Source organism: Penicillium verhagenii (assembly GCF_028828195.1).
Source record: "Penicillium verhagenii strain IBT 33310 chromosome Unknown utg000012l_segment0_segment0, whole genome shotgun sequence".
NCBI lineage: Eukaryota > Fungi > Ascomycota > Eurotiomycetes > Eurotiales > Aspergillaceae > Penicillium > Penicillium verhagenii.
Genome location: NW_026643176.1, coordinates 706210 through 728047, shown reverse-complemented (window position 1 = coordinate 728047; position 21838 = coordinate 706210). Strand labels below are relative to the sequence as shown.

Below are 21838 nucleotides of genomic sequence, written 5' to 3'. Positions count from 1 at the left end.
GTATAGATTCACAGTGTATTGTATCACGATTCACAGTGTAATACCGCGGCTCTAGGTCATCCAATTCCCCCCTACCGCCTTCCTCGTTCACCCGCCCCCATCCGTCATCCCCCAGTGACCAGCCATTTCCCCGTCTTCGGCGGCGATCGAATGCCACTCACCTTCAATCTCATTCCGGCATTACTGGTCTTGAACATCTCAACAATTCCAACCCCGCTGTCGCTATTTTCTTCCTGGTTATGCGCCTGGTGCGTTTTACTAGCCCTCAACCTTGAAACCATGGAGCTATCTCGACAGGAATATCCAGCGTTGCTGGTAAGTTCAAATCCTCACAGCTCAAAGTCCTCGGTCCAAGCTACAATATATTGACAAGGGGGAATCACCATCCTTTAGGCCACCTTACACCCTAGCCAAGCTACACATGTTCTCACCGATCGCATCCGAATAATTAACAAGATCCATGCGGACATTGCAGACTTTCTTCAGGTACGATGAAGCCAAGCTCCATTTCCCGCCAGTTTCCCCAGGTCACATTCTTGATCATTGCGGGGTATGAATTCTGACTTTCTGGCCCCAGGAGCGTCGTCGTGTGGAGGAGGCGTATACCCAAGGTTTGCGCAAGCTGGCGAATCGCTCAAGCCTGGACAATGGTGCGGCACTCGGGTATGTTCAATATGCACCTGACGAGTCACCCCCTAGGATGAGAAGAGAGTGTGTAGCTCTAACTATTATTCAGTGTTTTTCAAATCCCTTGGCAGCGCATCCTTACCGCGACCGAGGCGCTCGCCTCTTCACACGAGACCCTTGCGACGAAGATCGAAGAAGATGTTGAACGCCCTCTCAGGGAATACAGCACCAAAAACCATGATATGCAATCAATGCCTGGAATCCAAAGCAATTTAGCGGGATTGGCCAAGAATATCGAGTCATCCCAGGACAAAGTGGAAAAGGCCAAAAAGAAGAGCACCAAGAACCCTAAACAGCTCGCAATTGCAGTCGCTGCCGCGGAAGAGGTCAGCCAACAGTGGGACTCGCGTGCACCTTTCGTATTTGAACAACTCCAAGCTGCAGACGAAGGTCGTCTCAATCATCTGCGAGATGTGCTCACACAACTGGAGACCCACGAGGTTGATTCAGTTGAACGCGGCCGGCAGGCTGCCGAGAGCTGTCTGAATGTTCTCCTGAACGTGCAGACTGCAGATGAGATTCAAACATTCGCTGCAAAGATGAAAGGAAACCGCATCCCGGCCTCGCCTGCCGTCCCTCGAGGAGAGCCTCCCCTCCCCGAGACGCCTCCTGCCCCACCCCCTCATTCGGCCTTTGAGACCCCAACTAGCACACCGCTTGCACCTCCCTCTCGAAGTCAAGATGATGCGGCTAGCCAACGGTCGGAAAGGTCCGATAGACAGACGTCTACTCCAACAACACCTGGTGAGCATTCAAACCCACACTGGACTTTTGACTTGAAATATTAACGTTCACATAGTCCCAGAAGCACAGCCACGAAACACCGCATTGGGAGGACTCAGGCGACTCGGTACAGTCATGGGCAGACGGAAGAGCATGGTTGTGCCATCGGGGTCAACCTTTGATAGGAAAGCAGAAAAGAAGCGCAGTCCATTTGCGCCATTCAAGAGGTCCGACTCATCGAGAGATATGCAAATTCCCGAATCGCCTCCTTCCACCGCAGATCGTCCCGGGACATCGATGACTGACGATGATTATGCACGAACCTCCAGCATGTCTCGGGATCAGACGGCAGGGGAGGCTCTTGCTCCCGTTCCAATTGCACAGCCATACTCCTCTACGACAAACGGTACCTCTCCAGAAGCCCGCGCTGGAATCGTCAGGAATGGCACTGATCCTTCACATGTTGATTCGGAAGGATTTACTGAACGACCCTCGACTGTAGATGAGGTTACCCGTGCGCAGAGGGAAGCCGCTGGGCTGGATGAGTCGGGTATGAACTTGACAATCCGTGATCAGCCCATTTTCGAAGACGAAAACCAGGCTAAGCAAGCCATGGATGAAATGGCGAATACTCTTCGCTTGCGGGCTCCGCAGTCTGTCATGAGACGGAATGCAGGCACTATCCGCGGTCGCCGTGATGTTCGCAATACGGTCTTCATTGCAAACCCAGGAACCGAATTGGCTCCAAATCAAATGGCGCCCGATGCGTACTCCCCATCCTCTCCAATCAGGCACACCCCCTCTTTGAGTACTGTAACGGACGACCATGCTATTTCGGATACAACCTCAGTCCGCTCCGGGCATACTACGCACGGGCAGACCTTCAGTATGCACCCTGAACTTTACGAGCCCGGTTTGAATGCATCAATCATCGAGACAGTCAATGCTTGGTTTTCAGAGGGCAAGGTAACCAAGTCCTTTGTGACAGGCGAGCTTGCTCTTGCCCACAATGTCGCCCCTGGCTTTGCAGCAGACTCCTTGCGCATTCGTCTCGATAATTTCCCCATACTAGAGAAGGTCGCTGCGAACCCACACTTTGTCCAGGAAACCAGCAAAGACACCGGCGATGAGAAGCGAGGCGAATACAACCTCCAGCTGGGCAGTATTTCTCGGCCCATGCCTACGGTAGCATTCAAGTACCAATTGCATCTTGACCAGAGCAACTCATCGTCATACTGCCCTGTCATCTTCAAACCAGCTTGGAATCTTCAGGGATCTCAAGCCAGTGCCATTGTCTTTTACTCTCTCAATCCAGCTTTTGTTTCCCAGCCTGTGCAATCAATCACTTTGAAGAACGTGATTTTGACTGTCGGCTTGGATGTAGCTTCCGAAGACGAGATCACCAAGCAACCGCGCGAAAGTATCGCCCATGCCACCAGCGCTGTCATGCACCCTAACTCCGGTGCTACTTTCCGCCGCAAGAATTCCACGGTCACCTGGAGGATTCCCGAGCTTGAAGTCAAGGCACCTGGCTCTGGTGATGATGGAAAGTTCCTTGTGCGTTTCTCCACATCCACCCCTGGCCCTCGTAGGGGCAATATCGAGGCCAAGTTCGAGCTCCACTCTACCGAATCTGCCTCCCGACTTGGGGTCAGTCGTGCGGTTTCGGAATCCACTCAGCAAGAAATTGATCCTTTCGCTGATACCGGAAAACAATCCCCTGCCCCAGCTAGCTGGCAAGAGGTCCCAACGAGCCGCAAATTGGTCGGTGGAAAATACGTCTCTGCTTAGGAGATTACATGACGGATATGTTTATTTCCCTTGTTCGCATATACCTTGTTTGTTTGTTTTTTATCTTTCCTTTTCTTCTCTAATGCGTATCTCGGCCGACACTCATGTTATGGAATGGAGGAAAAGTCGGACTCGACGCTGTTTCTTTCTTTTCTATTCCCCCCAACTTTCTTGCAAATAGCGATTTTTTTTATTTTGTATCTGCTGGTATGTAGTTATGCATTCAACTCTCTTTGTTCTATATCTTCCACGTCTCTCAATCCCATACCTAAGTATGAGGTTAAAAAACTTCCCTCCAGCACTGCTTCATTCCAGCTCTATATTCCAAGGCTCCAGACTTTACATCCTCCAGGGCTTGAGCTTGGTGCACAGGTGTCAGTCTTGCGGTTCAACCTACGCTACATACTACTTTCAAATGTTATGTACCTCTAAGCACTCACTAATGTTCTTGAGATTGCACTGTAATGTTGGCGTGAGGGTTAATTTGATGCGGCTTTGAATACATAGGGCTTATGTAACTTGTGTCCAAATGTTTATGTTTTCGACCAGGATTACTTGGTCTGTGCTTCAGCTATAGTTGGATCTGATCGCAAGAACTGATGAAGCCAAATTTGGCGAATTTGCCACAAAGGGGCGATAAATCAGTGGTAGATTGCATGATTGCAAATCATGAAGTCGGTGGTTCGATCCCGCCTCGTCCCTTTTTTTGCTTCCTTTTCTTTCACTGGTGAATCAGCTCCACTACTGGAAACCAGTCAATCATGTTCCCGGTCCGTCACGTAAGATTCTGGATGTGGCCCGTGGGCTTGGGTTGCTGTCTTCGGACAGAACGTGCCGAATGAGAATTTATATACATCAGTCTCCAGGGCAGAATCCCATAAGAATATCTTCAACGTAGATTCTGCCTGCTCGATTGTTGACACATCCAGTGTCAAAGCAGCCTGGGAAACAACACGTAGAGAATTCCTCCTTGTCTGTTGTGAAGTCGTGCAAGATGCAACAATAATAAACACCCATAGTTTGAATTCTGGTGGAATCTGGAAGTGGAAATTTGAGGCATCGTGAATGTCCCAAATTTTAGCAATTAGCTTTTCATATTTGGGAAAGACTAATAAGCTTTCGTTGACCAGCATTTCTGAAAGCAAAAGGAGAGACAGCCGGCAGATTTCATGGATTGGATCCATATAGTGGACCGAAAGAAGGGTGTACTGTAGAGCTGTGGAACAATAGCGAATCCTGGCTGCTTCCGTGTGGGAGCTTTTTGGGTTCAGCAGTCTCAAAGATGACATGATATCAGCTGCATTTAGAATACAGGATACAAGAGTGTCATCGAATTGGTTCATAGAGTTCAGCATTTGAAACCCAGAACTTAGGAATTGTGGATCAGGTTTGAGGGGCGTTGAAAGCCCTCGACTTGAAAAGTAAGGTTCTTGGCCAGCATCTATAGAGCCTGCCAGATCGGCTCTTCAAGATACAGAGAGAGTTATCAGTAAGTGCCAGGAAGCAGTAGGAAAGAGGTTGGACATCACATACCTGTATAATTTCCCCATTGCAAGAGGTTGCGATTCCAGCGACTCCAACCCACCTCGGAGGGCGACTAATTTCTGGAGTCCCTTCATATGAATAGTCCAATTTTCATGAGAACCTTGGTGCTTCTATCGTAGGGTTGGTGAGAATTCATTGTACCTAACACGTCTGTGGGGTGGTGAAGTTCTGACCTCCATAAGAGCCATTGTGGCAACGATAACCAAAGTTGCGTCCGTGGGAATCTCATTATTCTCGATGCGCTTGTTCACAATTGAAATCGCAGCATTTAAATGCTTTATAGTTGTGAGGGAAGCCTGAGGTGCTTTACCCGGGAAGAAGTGCAAATCAGCACACCCGAGAATTGTGTGCAAAAAAGCATCATCAACCATTACGAGAGATATCCAATACTCCGTTATTGGGTTAAACGCAGTATGCTTCTCAATAGAATAGTATTTCTGCCATCCAGAGGTGATATCTATGATTGCGTATTAGTAAATCCTTCGCGTTATGTACATATTCTGACAACTCACAGTATTTCAAAAGGTCATGTGCGTATGGCTCAAGCCGAATCGGCAATGTATTAAAAGGGTCAACACCAGCAATCATTGGAGGAAGTCCAGGATTCAAGACGCGTCTCCCATCAACTTTCTTACGTTGGTTGATATGATTGATCATGACTCGTCTCCGGATCATGGTACGCGAATCGGCATCTGGGATACCGGCATGGCCCTCAATATGAACGAACTCGAAAGCAGGTTGTTTCAGTTTCCGTTGGGAGACTCGGCGATTTGTGCCTGTACGAGTCAGTTTCCTGAAAGATCAGACAAGAATGAATTCACGTACTTCCTTTCGGCCTTCCCCTGTTCTTCGCCACTTTTGAAGCAGTAGGGCCGATATCATACTTGAAGATGCAGGGGTCGTCATTGCCGGAAGAACCTACAGGAAATATCACTTCTGCTGATAAATTCATAGTTCTGTTCTAGGCAGTTGATGGATAGGAAAATGAGAGAAAGTGGAAAGTGACGAGGTATTTAGTTCCACGTCAAGGCTTTAAGGCTTCCAAAGTGCTTATCTCCGATTCTCCACGCGCTAATCCCGATTTGGTTGCTGGTTCTGTGTAAATTGACCGAATCGGGAAATGATCAGCTGTACTGTTCGTGCAGTTTCAACAAGTTACAACATCCACTGAGTGAACATTTTGAACATCTGAAAGCTATAAGTTCTCTTCGTTTCTCAACATCTCATCTTCATCCAGCAAGCTAATTCCTCCAAGTTCAATCATCTTACCAGAAAATAACTCCCATCATGTCTACCTTCGGATTCGAAACAACCGGCGATGAGGTCGCTGCCATCTGTTCCAACGCTATCCGGGGCAAGATTGTTCTCATAACTGGTCCGTCTGTGGGAAGTCTTGGTGCTGAGTTTGCCACAACCATTGCTCCCCATGGGCCATCCATGATCATCCTTGCCTCTCGAGATATTTCTAAGCTCGAGCCAGTCGCCGCATCAATCAAAGCTATCGCGCCCGTGGTGGTTACCCGTATCCTCAAGCTCGACTTGGCCTCACAAGCTCACATACGTGAAGCCGCCGAGGAAGTCAACAACTATGATGATGTTCCGCATATCGATGTGCTCGTCAATAGCTCAGGCATCATGGCAGTACCTCACAGTCAAACCGCAGATGGCATCGAGCTTCAATTCGGAGTCAACCACATTGGCCATTTTCTCTTCACAAACTTGATTATCGACAAGTTGATCACGGAAGATGGAAGTCAGACTAGTCGGGTGATCAACGTCTCAAGCAATGGCCACGAATTATCCCGTGTGAGATTTGAAGACATGAACTTCGAGGTAAGTGAGGGCATAGCATATATGCACCGAATATATATCATTCTGAGATGCGGTTGCGATCGATCATATATTAACAAATTTGCATGAATATGTAGATCTCACCCTACAATCGGTGGTTTGCCTATGGCCAGTCCAAGTCAGCGAATATGTTATTCTCTGTCTCGCTTGCTACGAAACTTGCGAGCAAAGGACTGATCTCCGTGAGCCTTCATCCTGGAGTCATTCGCACCAATCTCAGTTCTCATCTTGAAGCCTCTGCATGGCCTGAACTTGGTAGGTGCTGGTTGGTTGCTGACTTGTTCACCTGTGAAACAAAGATTGAAGGACCCTGCTAATATGATTCGAAGGCAAAATTGGGCTGGAACTTGCCCTGCCCAGTTTCTACACCGGCTTCAATTTAAAGACTCAACAGCAGGGTGTTGCAACCTACGTCTTTGCGGCATTTGATGAATCCGTATCGATGAAAAGTGAGTGACAAAAGAGCATAATTTAACCCAGGATAAATAATAAACTGGCTAACAATGTGATAGCCAACGGTCGATACCTAGTAGACAGCCAAGTTTCGGACCTGGACAGCTACAAGTGCTGGGGTCGGGACCCTACAGAGGCGGAAAGATTGTGGAAGCTTAGTGAAAGCCTTGTTAAGCAGGAGTTCAAGTACTGAGTGGGTTGTCTATTAGATTGGACTGGTCGTCTCAGCTTGTATTGATCGGTATTTTTAAGACTCTCTAGTGATTAATGGATTTGATCCTTGAAGATCGTCAGATGAGGTCGTTTGACAAGGGGTTAACCCCTGCGCCGAGACAAACCATATAATAGTTTAAAGCCTTCGAACTGGGTTATCACAGTACACACTGCAAATCACATTGCTCAAAAAGTAATCAACAGGAATATTCCCCAATTTTAATTTGAATGATTTACATTGAAAATTGCTTTTGTTCTACTCCAAAAGGTGATTGATCGTTGCGGAGTATGCGAGGTGCGACGTTGCCCTTTCAAGGACGTGTTCCTGCATGAGGCATCTGCTCAGACCCTTTAATTAAGGCCCTGTAGACACCAGTTTCCTCCCATTCTTCAGGATGATCAACAGGGTCTCGCATGATGTTTTTGTTAGATCTTCGCATTCCAACTCATCTAGGCGCTTGATCGCGCTGGCCTGCATTCCATCTACACCCAAGCCCTATTTCTATTGGAGCAAGATAATGTTGACCAGGGCCAGGCGCCCTTCGCGTCCTATCGCTCCCTACAGCTTTACTACATAAATGGCGCGAGCCGCGATCGCGTGGTAGCTGTTTATTCTTCGACGACATACGACCAATCGACAACCTCGACAACCTCGGCCCTTCGACAACGATCGCGTTCGCAGCAAACCAATCAACTCCTCACAAGATGCATTTCACCACAGTAAGGAAGGCTCAATCTTTGCATCACCTTTCATTATTTTCTGACAAGCAAATCTAGACTCTCGTCTCTGCGGCTATTCTCGCGGTCGCCCACGCCGGCCTGCCTATCGCGAGTCTTGAGTTTCAATCTTGGGAGACCTGCGACGTCGGTGTTCCAGTTCACGGTGAACCCAAGTTCAAGGCCAGTGTCACTGCTACCACTGTGACTTGTGACAAGACCACCGTCAACCGTGACTGGAGTATCGACAACTTCGCGTTCAAGGCCTACATCGACACCAAGGACGCCCTCTTCTGCAATGGTGTCCACGTCTGGAACAACGACAACTGCGCCGGTGATTCCGACTACTTCATGCCCTTCGATCACCAGCCCGTTGTTCAGGGCGTGTGTCTCCCCGATTTCCTGGATCCTGGATTCGTTTCCTTCCAACTCGACTGTGATTTCCCCGGTGGTGGCGTGGGTGCCATCGGCGAGGCAGCTGGCCAGAGCAATGGCCCTGAGTCTGGATCCGACTCTGACTCTGACTCTGATGCCGTTTAAATTGCGAATTTGGGACGCGAATTGTCAACTTTATGGCGACATGATTAATTCTTTACCTTGTTGTATTTTATAACATATGTCAGTTGTAATCCAGGAAACAAAAAAATCCAAGAAAATGACCTTGGTATCGATGCATATGATTTTTTTTTTCTTGGTTTCATCGTACGATTCATACAGAGGTACGACTCACGAGCCAAAGTAATCAAAATCCCCGATTTCCCGCCCCTCGGGTTTAAAGCCCACTTTTTTTCCTTCAAACGTGCAACGTCTCTGCATATCGTCTCCACCTGCAGAATCCAGATGTCCCCAAACACGCTGGGAAAAAAAAGAAAAGGAGAATCAAAATAATCTTAATTAATAAGTTATCCCAGCGGCTTGTGTTCGCTACTTCCAAGAACACTCGCCGATCATGGCGGGTCGAGGCGTTTCCCGCCGGATGATCCCGTGGCTGTATGACTTGGTTCTGTGGCTCTTTACCTGCGCGCTGGACCTCTTCTTTCGCGAGATCTATCCCCGAGGAGCATGGAGAATTCCGGAGAGAGGTCCAGTCCTAATTGTTGCAGCCCCTCATGCCAATCAGTTCGTTGATTCGGCTATTTTGATGCACCTGCTGAAGTCGCAGGCGAAGCGACGTGTCTCTTTCCTCATTGCTCAGAAATCCATGAACGAGCCCTATATTGGCACTCTAGCATCATGCATGGGTGCTCTCCCAGTGGTCCGATCCATGGATTTGGCTAAACCTGGAAAGGGCAGGGTCTATCTTCCCGATCCTGAAAACGACCCGGCCTTGGTGAATGGCATCGATACCGATTTCACCCAACCGGAATTTATGACTGGCGGCTCGCTCACCGTTAAAGGTCCTACTGGGCCTCAGACTGCCTCGATTGAAGAGATACTTGGTCCTACATCTTTGAGGCTCAAGAAGCCATTTGACGCGCCCTTCTCTGAAGACGGTCGCAAAGGCGCAACTTTCAAGATTGCCCCTCACGTTGACCAAAGTCAAATGTTCGCGGCAGTCTACGAGGAGCTCTCGAATGGAGGCTGTATCGGAATTTTCCCCGAGGGAGGTAGTCATGATCGCTCTAACTTGCTGCCGCTGAAAGCCGGTGCTGCCCTGATGTCCCTTGGGGCTCTAGCTCAGGACCCAGGCTGTGGATTATCTATTGTTCCATGTGGCATGAACTATTTCCATGCCCACAAGTTCCGATCCCGCGGTGTCATTGAGTTTGGCCGGCCCATCCATGTGCACCCTGATCAGGTTGAAGCCTTCAAGGCCGGCGGCACCAGCAAGCGCAATGCTGTCGGCTCTCTTCTCGAAACCATCTATGAGGGTTTAGAGTCTGTCACACAGATCAGCCCAGATCATGAAACCCTGATCTTGGTTCAGTCTACGCGGAAGCTGTATAACCCAATTAGCAAGAAGATCCCTCTTCCCCTGGTGATTGAGTTCAATCGCCGTTTACTGAAGGGGTACACTCGGCATCGGGATGATCCTCAGGTCAAGAGTCTCCGAAAGGCAGTCACCGACTACAACCGGCGCTTGGAATCGCTTGGAATTAAGGATCACCAGGTGGAATGGGGAAATCTTGAGGAAAAGCCTTGGTGGCTTGGATTCATCACCTTGTTTTATCGCCTCTGCAAGCTTCTAGCCTTGAGTATTGGTACACTTCCTGGTGTCTTGCTTTTCTGGCCTGTGTTTGTCACAACAAAAGTTATTTCGGAAAAGAAAAGGCGACGTGCACTTGCTGCTTCAGTGGTGAAATTGCAAGGACACGATGTGGTCGGCACTTGGAAAATCCTGGTCGCTATGGGATTGGCACCCACTCTCTACGCCTACTATACCATAATCGTGACTGCGTGGCTCCGTTACAATCGCTACGATGGCTATTACACCCACTCGGTTCCTTGGTGGATGGCAGCAAACACATATGTTCCTAACTTTGTCTCTCTTTGGGTATTTGCGATGAGCTTTTATGGCTTTATGGTATTCGTCAGTTTCGCAGCTCTCCGATTTGGTGAAGTTGGCATGGACATCATTAAATCTCTTCCACCGCTCCTTGTGGCCCTCAACCCACTTTCATCTTCCTCTTTGGTTGATTTACAGGCCCATCGTGAATCGCTTTCCGAACGGGTGACCAAGACCATCGACGATCTCGGATTTGGCATTATGCCAGATGTTGATGCTGAAATTCCGTCTGATTCATACAATCTTGATGCTTATCAATCTAGATTGAAGAGCATGCCGCCGAGTGAACCAGAGAGTCGGGAAAGCAGCCGCAGCAGATCAACTGGGCCCGCTAGTGCTCCACGCATCAAGGCATTGAGTACCGTCACTTCGGAAGGAGACTTGGAGGAAGTGGATCGGCAGATTCAGACAATCAAAAAAGGAAGAGGCAGACGCTCGAACACGATCACTGGGTATGAAACAGGTGAATCTATCTTGAAATATCAACCACCTATTGTTGAGGAAGATAAGAAAAGGAGGTAATCTGTTTCTACTAATGTTTTGTGAGGTGACTCCTTATTACTACTATGTACATGACAACATCATATCTTGCTGTTTCCTCTCTTTAAGGGAACAATTCAATTCACTAGATCGGGATGCCGATCGTTATATTTTGACATCAACCGATGAAGATCCTTCCAATGATGACTCAAGCCATCAGTTGCTCCAGACAGCACCGCCCACAAGCAAGCCTCCTGAAAAGCCGCCCGCCATATTCTGGAATGTGAAATCGCTCTGGCATTCCTAACCAGCAATTAAAGACCCCAATACGGTCCTGGATCGACATCCCTCTATCCAATTTGGGATTGGAATGCTCGATCTGGCTTCTAACTGGCGCCCATGCAAGCCTTCACACGCTCCCGCCACTGAGTATGATGTAGAAAATTCACCCATCGCACATTTGAACCTCGTCACGCTGTCAACCAGCATCCTAGTCGCGTTTCAGATCAATCTCATCGCCATTCCAGTCATTCCCCCGCCTTCTCAATAATCGTAATTCCCACGTAAAGGAATGATCGAACCATATATAAGAACAAGCCTTGAAGCATCTACTGAAAACCCAAACAGACACCCTTGAATTGGAACACTCCAATCTATCAGATCATACTATTTCCATATACCCCAGTGCTCAAACCTCAACCTCGAGCTTGGCAGCCATGCATTCCACACTCAAAACCCTTATCCTCCTCTCCACACCCATCCACGCTGCCACCACGGCCCGCGTCTGGACACATTTCTACCCATCTTGCCCAGGCGAGCCCTTCGCCGACCTGAGCACATACGAGAACTACGAAGAAACCGTCCGCACAACAAAAGTCCCCGCAGGTACCTGCACACAAGTCGGCGTCCCATCCTACGAGCACAACCTCGTCAGCGCCATCTCCATAGATGCCGAGCTTCTCTCCAACGAAAAGGGCCACCCCTTCCCACCAGAGAACAGCCCAAACTGCAATATCACCATCCACGAGGTCCCAGAATGCATCGACGACCCACTCCTATCAAAGGAATTGCACGGTGGCGTCGAAGTCAGCGAGTGCCACGAGCGCAACTTCGTTGCATACAGCGATGTCTGGATCCAACTCGTTTGCGAGGGCGAGCCAAACGACAACGAGAAACAAATAAAAGAATTACACCAGCATCAAACCCAAACCCAAGCCGGGTCTAATATTGATACTGAGTCCGAATCTGAGTCGCTGGCCGATCAACAGCAAGATATCCCCCGCATCGATGAAACGGCTTCTATTCAGCACACAGCCAATGTCCAATCACCAGGCTCGAATGCCAATTCGTGGCACCTGGCGCAGACAGAGCACTCTGAGCGTGAGCCCGAGGAAGAAAGCCGTGTGGACAATGTTGGACACTTGGAGAGTGAGGAGATTGTGCATCGCATTATGGAGGAGTTGAGGAGCAAGGAGCACGGTATCAATTTGGTTTCTGGGAAGACCAATGCTACTCGTCAATTGAACGGGACTTTGCCTGCAAATGCCACTGCACCGGCCAACGGGACTGTTCTCTCCAGGCGGAAGTTGTCTGTCCTGCGGAATCGGGTTGCGCGTTTGTATTATTAGGGGGTGCCATAGCAGCTAGGCGTGGATGTCCTGGAAGAGCTTGGGAAGGTTGGGCTGTCTTATATGCATGGTGCTTGTGTCTTTAGAAAATAGCTCTGTTTATAGTTAAAATCAAGAAGAATATATCATTTGATCATGTCAAGTCCTCATCCCTACTAGCCTATTTGGACATCTACCTAACAGCACTTGACCTCGGGGATAAAAACTTGAGCTCATGGACTTGAGCTTGACACCATAGATGATGGGCCCTTAGGCGGAGACAGGCTCATCTCGTTCATTGATTGATGTTGAACTGGCACTGGGATTCCGACAATAAAGGCCAAATCGGGTCACAGATAGAACATCCATGGATATAGGATCGCTGAGAATTTATGATTGTAGAAAATGGTATTGAATTTGCTTAAACGCTTTATAGGTGCCGATACAATCCAGAAAATACAAGAACGAGGGTATGCACTGCAACATTTGGAAGTATTTTGCCTCGGTCTAGAACCCAAAGCTATCCAGCAAGGAGTTAGAGTCAGGCTCATGAAACATAGTTGGAGGCGGCTTTGGCTTCGGTTTCTCTGGAAGCTTTTGCTGAGTTTCATCAGCAACTGCGGTCTTATTTGCATCAACAGATGCAGAATCCGCCTGTCGAAATGGCAAATCAGCGACAACCAAACTGCCTCGGCGCCGGAGTAGCTTCCGGTAATCGACACCATCCTGGTTGATTTCAAGGGCAGGCTGGTTTTGTAGCGTTTTGGAAGTTGGGGGTATGCCCAGGAACTCCCAGTGCCGGACTAGATCTAGAGCGAGGAAATCGCAACCCATTCGGTCGTAGAGTCGAGCGTTACGGAGGACAAATTCCCACTCTTCGACCGGCCGGACTTGGGATGCGCCTTTGAGCGTTTGGAGTGTCTTCTCGCGAAGCTGTTGGTAAAGAACAACCAGGGCGGGGTCATTAGAAAGGTAGGATTTAGACTGCAGGGTAACTCTTCCTGGGCTCCCTGGTGAAACTGGCGTTGGTAAGAGGAGAGTCTCGATCGGGGACTAGTAAATTCATATTAGTTCACTGGCTCGTTAAGATAGTCGATATGACTTACGATGAGTGCTCGAACGGCCATGTCCCGCCGTCCAAGCATCCAGAAAGCCCAAGAGGCTTGCCAGCGATTGCCCTCTGAAGCAGCCTCTGGCAGAACTCTCTCCTCTAGAAGCTCTCGGAGGACTGGACCCTTGTCCCCTTCGTAAGCTCGAGTGATTGCAACTGCGAGTTGAATGTCACCCATTTGGTTAGCGACAACGTTGGCGGCATCTCGCAAATGGTCAGCTAGCAAGAAAAATGACGCGGCATATTCTATGAATATCGTTAGTTGTAATCGAAAACGACTGATATTTGATTTGTCCAACTCACCAAACCGCCGTTTCCCAAGCAGTGCGTAGGCATTTTTTAGTGCGGAAGTCTTCCACCGTGCCTCTTTGAAGTCATTGGCAAGCAATCGTTGGGTAGGTGCTTGCTCTCGATGCCAATGTGCAATTCGCCAAAGACCCTGCAAAATGTTCTTCTTTCCAAGTGCAAGATAGAATAGAGAACAATCAATGGGATTCCTCTCCTCCGTTTTGGTATACTCGTTTTTAGCTACAGACTCGAGTTGTGCTCTCTAGAATGGAGTCAGTCAATATGAGCGCAAAGCTGATGAGGGGACAAACGTACCACAGATGTCAAGTCCGATAACCACATGAACAAGCCGCTCTCTCGAGCAGCCTTCCAGGTCAATTTTCCATTGAATTGGCGAGAGACAAGATCTGTGAGGATGTCTTGGCTGCCACTATGGAAAGCCCAAACAATTTCTCTCCATGACACTCGGTCCTTGTTCGCTACTCCTTGGATCTTTCGCAGCATGTGCTGCCGGAAGAAAAGGAGATAGCGTGCCGCATTGTCATCCATCGACCGTCGATGTTTTTCTACGGTCGCAGCACACTCAATTGTATCTACAAGTCTGAACTGCTCATGACTGGAAAGTTGTGGCAATGCAATGCGTGCAAGGTTCTCGTTGAGAATCGCAGCAATATTTTCATCAATGACCAGGGATTCCTCCTCTTCGCCCGAGGCATCGATGAAGGAGGAGCGCATCTCTTTAGAGGTGACTGTTTGGAGTGCCTGTGACTGTTAGATTCGAAAAAATGCATACGTCTAGTGCCGTTACGTACCTCTCGTTCATCATAGAAGCTCTCCAAAGGCATGTCTAAGAACCCATCCAAGTCGTCTCCCTCGGAGTAAAATTTTAATTTCCTGTGGAGGCCCATCAAAATCGCATGGACCAAAGCTGACTTGCCTGCCAGAATACACTGCGCCAGGAACTGGGGGTGAAAGACGGGCAGCGGTCCATTCAAGCGACTGACAACGTCGAAAAGATCAACTGTTGGCTGACCACGAGATGGAATGCGCAGTCCAGAAACCAGATGATCTGCAACATCAATATCCTTATCATAAACAAACAGTTGGTTTCCAGCACCAATGATGAGATGACCGTGGGTGAGCCAGCAAGAATCACCAATGGGATGAGGGGTGAGGTCTCGAATCCAAATCTCACGAATCTGGGTCCACGAGGGATTGGAGTCCAGATAGTCATAGCGTAGTTGAGACAGTAGAATGACCTTATGAGGAAAGCCAACGGCCAATATTGATTGCTTGTCTGGGGTAGAGGTCCAATCAAGGTCTCTTATGATATCATGTTGAGCAAAATGCTCTTCAAACTCCAATTGAGCATTGTTAGTGTCCCAAATAGTCAAGTGAGTCCGATCTTTGTCCACGAGCGCGGCCTTGCGGATGGAGCTTCCACTAGCCAGCGAAGGGTTCTCAATCCCAGTCTCAACTGTCGATTTCAGTAGCCATTCCACTTGAGATTTTTGACGGTCAACCTTGGCCGTCCATGTGCGTACGATACCACTGTGGGTGTAGGAGAGAGCAATATCGGGAGCAAATGTATCAAAAGATCCTGATGTTTCGGCTTTGGGTCCTGCTGGGTCTACAGGTAGAATATAGGCCAAATCTTCCTGCAGTCCCATACTAAACGTGCAAAATTTGCGTAGCTGACAACCATCCTGTCCCTTTCCGGGATTTTGTTGCTTTTCTTGAGGATCCCATTGAAGCTCCCATGCTATGCCGTTCATATCGGCACCAATAGTCGCCACATAAGCTAAGCCTGGGCTTGCATCTGGAGTGGGAAGTGGAAGCACGCATAGAGGCTTGCTTGATAGGTTGAATGGTAGATGTGCCAATCTTTTGGCATGATAGGAGCTGTAATCATACAGCGAAATTCCATTATGGTGGAGATTGACAAGAAAATCGCCATTCTCAATCATACACGTCCGGTGAATATGTTCATCGGATAACAATACGCTCTGGTGAATGAGCATTGATCCGCCCTCCCGTCTCTTTTGCTTCCAGATCATGGCCTTATTTTCGTCCGTTCTTGAAATAAGCGTGTCGCCAGTTGCATTTCGCACAATCTTCTTCACGGGGGCAGTATGTCCAGACCAGGATGCTTTGGGCATAATTCGATTCTTCCGAGGGGCAGGATCGAAGAAAACATCCACCTTCGAGTCGTACCACTCAATCCGGCCATCAAAGTGATGTAGAATGATACTGAGTCTATCGTCAGATGTGTTGCTTTGGAAGGCATGTATCTGGGCATAGTCTTCCTGAGCTCCCAAGCTTGACATAAATCCAAAGTTCAAATTTTCGACATGCAGGATATTGAAGACGCTCAATTTTGTTTTCGCCTTCGAGCCAATGTCTTCCAATGCCCATGCCGATATATGACCTTGGCCATCAATCACCATGCAAATTTCAGGACTTTTGTTCGCGACTTCAATAAGATGTTCTAACGCGTGGTTTTCCTTGTTGCCAGAGTTGCGTTCAACAGCGCGCTCTGTTGCGGCACAGAAATCCCGACTATCTAGAATAAATCCGTACCGTCTTTGTGGTCCCTCATGCTTTTCCGATGCATCTCGAGGCTGAACAGATGCTTCCATGTCGATCTCCGCCCAAAATTGCAACGGGGAAAGAGCATGGTGATCCGTAACGGCCCATACCCGGATTTTATTGTCGGCGCAAAGGGTGTAAAGAACATTTTCGACTGATTGCTCTCGGTGGTATGGTAGTCGCCAATGCATTCCCGTAATCACATGTGGGTGAGGAAGATAGGAGACCTCGAACCGCACTTCATTTGGTCCATAGGCTAGTCGTCTCCATACCTTAGCAAGGCGGTCATATTGTCCCACCGTCACTATCAAGGCCGCATCGGGAGAGAACTGCGCAAATTTTAACGGCCCTGGAAGCTTCCGCTGCCATACTGAGCGTGGTGTGTCATCGAGAATCCAAAGGGCGAGGCGGGAGCTACCAACTAGCAGCTCATTCGGCGAGCCCCACGATATGGTACGGGTCGGCTCGTCATCGTCAGCGCGGAAAATGTGGAGGAGGGACCACTATATAATATTCCCGAGTCAGTCAACCGGCTCTTCTGTTCAGGCAATGTAGTAACATGTAAAGGAAAGCTCCAGTGAGCGGAACTCCTGGTGTATGTACCTTAGGTGTCTCGCCCTGGATACTCCACGGTTGGTATACGAAGACATCCGAACCACCGCACACTGCGATTTTTCCCGATGTCTCATTAATGGTTATCGCTTCGAGTTTATCGGTATCATCAACGTAGATCGTTTGGAGGAGTGTCTGTGGACCGCCGAGGATGACCAGCGCGTGGCCAGATATGTATGCCTATTGTAACACGAGGCGAGGTTAGCGAACAAGGCAACTTGGAGAAGCAGGCATGATGTGGGCGAGAAACTCAGGGCCTTTTGCCTTACAATCACACGTAGTCCATCCCACAGCGCAGTGCTGAACGACTGGAGCTTCGCTGGGGGTCTCCCCGGCAGTACCGCTCGCATAGCGGGTGGGTTGAATGGTGGACGCTCGTTGCGCTGAGGACCACGTTACACCATTGCCAGGTCCCAGATATTCGTTGGGAAAGAGAGACGCCGAAGAACAAAAAGCAAAGACTTCAATTTCAGCTGTAGATTCTGGGGCTGAGTGGTCTTGGAAACATGCGCAGGGGATCAAAGCGGGAGGTTGATTACGCTCTCTTGCTCCACACTCCACTTGGTGCGACCATTGATGAAGATCGTCTTTGCACACGTTCCAGTCCTCATCTCTTGGTAAACTTCTTGACTCCTTTTTCAGGCTCAGATTTGAGTACTCACATGTGCAAGAAATTCAGAATATGGAATCCATTCAACGAAAAAAAAAAAAAAAATCAATAGCTAAATATAAGCTTGTGGGCTAAAGATAGCTGTCAGATGCTACAAGCTATCCCGATAAGGATTTATCGCGATCAAGAGGTACTGGGTTCATCTACAAAGGGACAATCGGATTTAACAGCTATAAGCTGCATTTCACTCTTTTAAAGGCCCACGTCGCTAACTACTAGTAGTAGAGATTCCATATGCTGATCATCACATTCAATCATGTCCAGAAAATACATAGTATACCCAAAGACCCAAACAGAGTCCAAAAAACCCACCAACCCCGTATATGCTGCGCCGGCTCATATGCATGCTGAGACAAAAACGACAAAGAGAAAAAAAAACAAGGATCGCAAAGGATGTGAGGAAGAAAGTATAGTCGTCAAGGATGTACAGGGACCTCTAGGGCCATCGCAGTTACATTAACATGAGGTATGGAGGGTGGGGGGTTGTATATGGGAGGAAAAGGAAGAGGGTCAAGGCCGTCGACTTGCAGATTTGCGACCGTCTGTCGGGGACTCGGGAAGATCGTCGTCCGCGAATCGAACACTTGTTGCGATGGAATTCCCACGGCCAGTACGAGGTCGTAGAGAGGAAGCGGATCGCCCGGTAGAGGACTCAGCACGTAGCAGCCGGCTAGCAAATGGGGTGTGTAAGGGGGTGGCGGGGGTGTTGGACATCTGGGCCAGTGCTCTCGCGCGTGCAGCTCGCTTGGATGGCGATGTCAGGTAGTTCGGAGTGGCTAGTGGGCTTGCGGAGACGTGCTCTTGGGAAGTTGCAGTGATATCGGCAAGTTTAAAGGGGGTCTCAGCTGGATTCCGGTACCACGGGTCAAACAAGGCTCCATTCCCATTGACGTGAGGGGCATTGGAGAATCGACCGGGAGTCAGTGATGGGCCCAACGAGGGGCCCGGTGAGTCCCGTGCTTCGAATTTGAGTCGGGCCTCCTCTAACCAGTGACGGAAGTAATTTCTCGAATGTTTTCTTAAGGTCCGTTCACGCATTGCTTCAGAAGTCTCGACTGTGTTCCTCATCTGGAAAATTCGCAGGCTTAGCTTGCGAAGTGCTCCTCCGGCTTGTTGGAGAATGTGGGCGCGATGGAAATTATCTGCTTCGTCTTCCATCTCACGGCGAATGACAAAGGTCTCCGACATTTGGATGAGTTGGTCAAAGGCTACTTGACGCAGATAGTGATAATCAGCATCCTGGTAATCCTGTACTCTTTTCAAAGCTTTGCCATGCCATCGAGAGAAGCACTCAAATGAATCTTCAAGCACTTTGCCACGATCAACATCTTCGGCTTGCTGGTCCATGTCCATGATAGCATGGGTTTTGGACCTCCAAGTGGCGAGGGCATTAGAAGCTAAATTCATCTTGATCTTTCTTCGCACTTTGGCATATGCTTCCTTTCGCCGTCGCTTGGCAGAGTCTAGTGTGGCTTGACGCCAATCCTGCAAGGTTCGCTTCATCAAAAAGTAAAAGCGTGCATCGTTGGCCCACCCTTCCATCTTCTTATTTTGCTCATGTTTCGATCTCCAAGCCATAAGAGATTCTTGTGCCAGCCTAGGGGCATAGAACTCAAAGGCAGTATACTCGCGCTCACGTTGGATTACCAGTCGTTCTCGCCAGAGAGCTAATTTGGAACGTGCCAGATCTTCTGTCCGATTCTCCTCGTGAGCTTCCGCATTAAACAACAACCGTGTGTAGGTATCTCGAGTGTTCGTAACAAATCGAGTAAACACTTCTCGTTTGATACGCTGCTCGTGGATTCTGCGCATAAGCTGGAATCTTTCCATAACAATCCACTTGTACATGATTTCCATTTTCAACCGCTCATCAATCCGCGCACGGAGAGCTAAGCAGCGCAGTGTATCATTCCAAGAAGTCCATGCATTACGCTGGATTCTCTGTTGATCCAGCTCCTGTGCTCGCTCCATCATTCGAGCCCGAGAAATCCATTTTGAGAGAGCATTTCGAAGTACCCTGGTATCCACCATATCTGTGATTCGAGAGGCTGCGGGGGCTAGCCGAGACTGAATCTTCCATTCACCAAAAGCTTCTGTCAAGGCTAAGTGGCGCTGAGTTTTTTCGGCTAGCTGTTGTGCAGATCCAATTGCTCTTACCCTCTGTGACCACACTTGAAGCGCGGATCCTAGGGCGCATCGCCTGTTATGCACAGCTATCTCGTGATCACGCTCTCGATTGGTGCGAAAGTTTTGCAACCAGTAAAGAAGCGAGCGCCTCTTGAGCCGGTAATCATACCATTCAGGCGCACGACGCTCACAAAAGCCCCAGAACCATTGCCAATATGAGGCATGTTGTAAACTCTTCTGGTGCATCGTGACCGCTTGACCCTCGGCCTGCTTGACATTCAAAAGCTTTTTGCGCCACTTGTTAAATGGTCTCTGCAACGCAAAACGCTGTGCTTTTAGCTCGTTCACAGCAGTGATCTCACGCCAAGCATTGAAGTATTTGATACTCAGAACATGCCGCCGAGCTGCAGATGTCCGAGCAACTTCTTCGGATGTGAATTGGGCCCAGTGGGTGAATGCTTTCGTCATCAAATATAGATTCCGAGCACGATTGGCACGTTCATCAAGGTGTTTAAAGAAACGGTCCGTTCTAGCGGCATGCCGTTTTTGCTGAATTATTGCAAGCCATGGCTCGAACGCCTGTCGAAGCAAGGTGCCACGGTCACGATTTATAGCAATGGATTCCCTCTTCTCACGGGTCTGAGAAGCCTGGAAAGCGCGTTTAAACCATTGCCGAAATATCGTGCGATGAATCGCCCGCTGTCGGTACATGTTGAAAGTATCAGCATCCCGAAGCATATCGGAGATTTGGGGTTGGTAAATGTTTTCGGGTGGTGGTGGTTGCTTGTCAACCGAGTCATGCTCCGCTTCTGGCACACTGGAATATGAATCCTCGGATTCCGCACTGTCCGAAGAGGTAACAGAAGGTGTGTGCCGGGATTGTGAAGAAGCTACCATTCTCTGAGAGCGCTCACGGTCAACAGCCGCCCGCGCAAGCACTCCGTTCGTCAAAGGCGCCTCTTCTGGATCCACTTTTTTATTCTGGACACTATCGAATCTGCTTATCAATCGACGTCCGACGTCTAAAAACTGAGCGATCAACTGTGTGCGGTCTGGCGATTGAGGTGTGGAATTGGAGGCGTTGAGTTTTGGTGACAGTTTATGCTTTGCAAAGTCGGGTTTCCCGGTTTGAAGTCGTGACATAGAAGATCTAGAGCTCGGCCGTTCAATAAAACTGCGTTGTGTAGCATCCTCGCCAATATCCATTGTGGTGTTGAATGATGCACGTCTCCTCGGTGTGATTGGGGTGCCATTTGTGATGGGGTTTGGGTGATGTTGGTGGCCATTGTGGCTATGAATGCCGTCGTCCAAGTAATGACTATCTGCCACTGTATCATTGAAGCCTGTCGAGCCTTCGTCGCCCATCTCAATTACAATTCCCATATGTTGAAGCGTATTTTCAAATTTGTCGAAGAGTGTCAGTCCTTCGATATTCTTGCTTCCCATCTTGAACAAAAAGCCCAAACAGGCATGGCCCGGATCAGGATCAACGCCATGTTCACTGACTGCCTCGTCGTAAGCAGCAAAAAGCGCTCGGAACGGGGTTTTTGCAGCCTCGGGTTTCCCTTCGGCGCGAGTGATAACTTGGTAGAGAAAGCCAACATCTAAGATTTGAATTTGAGGTAAGATTGAGAACTCCTAAGCCCAATTTAAGGGGAGTATGAATTCATACCATCATCTGAGAGGGACTGCTTCTCTTCGGTGAAGTCGCGCCGCTGGGAGGATATCGGAGGCATCGAAATTTCGCGACTTAAGGCGCGCTTGTCGCATCTGGGTCATAGAGCCGACGGACCAAATAAATCATTGCGAAAGCGGGACAAGCCCGGTTAAATGGAACAAGCGCAGATACCTGTCTGCGATCCAAAGGC

General features: G+C 48.9%; 8 protein-coding genes across 8 annotated transcripts; 5 read left to right on the top strand and 3 right to left on the bottom strand.

The window, feature by feature from the left end:
• Positions 1-279: 279 nt before the first annotated feature.
• On the top strand, positions 280-3201 carry N7466_010936 (uncharacterized protein; the record flags this gene model as incomplete). Its single annotated transcript, XM_057170325.1, has 4 exons — positions 280-315; positions 578-663; positions 737-1431; positions 1487-3201. 4 exons carry the CDS (start codon positions 280-282, stop codon positions 3199-3201), a joined length of 2532 nt encoding a protein of 843 aa, XP_057016057.1.
• Positions 3202-4856: 1655 nt separating this feature from the next.
• On the bottom strand, positions 4857-5698 carry N7466_010935 (uncharacterized protein; the record flags this gene model as incomplete). The annotated part of the gene is made up of 3 exons (XM_057170324.1): positions 4857-5203; positions 5259-5522; positions 5572-5698. The coding sequence occupies 3 exons, from the start codon at positions 5696-5698 to the stop codon at positions 4857-4859; spliced, it is 738 nt and encodes a 245-aa protein (XP_057016056.1).
• A 335-nt stretch (positions 5699-6033) lies between these two features.
• On the top strand, positions 6034-7243 carry N7466_010934 (uncharacterized protein; the record flags this gene model as incomplete). Its single annotated transcript, XM_057170323.1, has 4 exons — positions 6034-6579; positions 6675-6852; positions 6927-7046; positions 7110-7243. The coding sequence occupies 4 exons, from the start codon at positions 6034-6036 to the stop codon at positions 7241-7243; spliced, it is 978 nt and encodes a 325-aa protein (XP_057016055.1).
• Positions 7244-7968: 725 nt separating this feature from the next.
• Positions 7969-8520, top strand: N7466_010933 (uncharacterized protein; the record flags this gene model as incomplete). Its single annotated transcript, XM_057170322.1, has 2 exons — positions 7969-7983; positions 8041-8520. 2 exons carry the CDS (start codon positions 7969-7971, stop codon positions 8518-8520), a joined length of 495 nt encoding a protein of 164 aa, XP_057016054.1.
• Positions 8521-8929: 409 nt separating this feature from the next.
• Positions 8930-11008, top strand: N7466_010932 (lysophospholipid acyltransferase family protein; the record flags this gene model as incomplete). Its single annotated transcript, XM_057170321.1, has 1 exon — positions 8930-11008. One exon carries the CDS (start codon positions 8930-8932, stop codon positions 11006-11008), a length of 2079 nt encoding a protein of 692 aa, XP_057016053.1.
• Positions 11009-11682: 674 nt separating this feature from the next.
• On the top strand, positions 11683-12594 carry N7466_010931 (uncharacterized protein; the record flags this gene model as incomplete). The annotated part of the gene is made up of 1 exon (XM_057170320.1): positions 11683-12594. The coding sequence occupies one exon, from the start codon at positions 11683-11685 to the stop codon at positions 12592-12594; it is 912 nt and encodes a 303-aa protein (XP_057016052.1).
• A 486-nt stretch (positions 12595-13080) lies between these two features.
• N7466_010930 (uncharacterized protein) lies at positions 13081-17523 on the bottom strand (the record flags this gene model as incomplete). The annotated part of the gene is made up of 7 exons (XM_057170319.1): positions 13081-13626; positions 13680-13930; positions 13988-14234; positions 14288-14734; positions 14785-17064; positions 17165-17353; positions 17443-17523. 7 exons carry the CDS (start codon positions 17521-17523, stop codon positions 13081-13083), a joined length of 4041 nt encoding a protein of 1346 aa, XP_057016051.1.
• An 830-nt stretch (positions 17524-18353) lies between these two features.
• On the bottom strand, positions 18354-21706 carry N7466_010929 (Sfi1 family protein; the record flags this gene model as incomplete). The annotated part of the gene is made up of 2 exons (XM_057170318.1): positions 18354-21574; positions 21643-21706. The coding sequence occupies 2 exons, from the start codon at positions 21704-21706 to the stop codon at positions 18354-18356; spliced, it is 3285 nt and encodes a 1094-aa protein (XP_057016050.1).
• Positions 21707-21838: the final 132 nt, after the last annotated feature.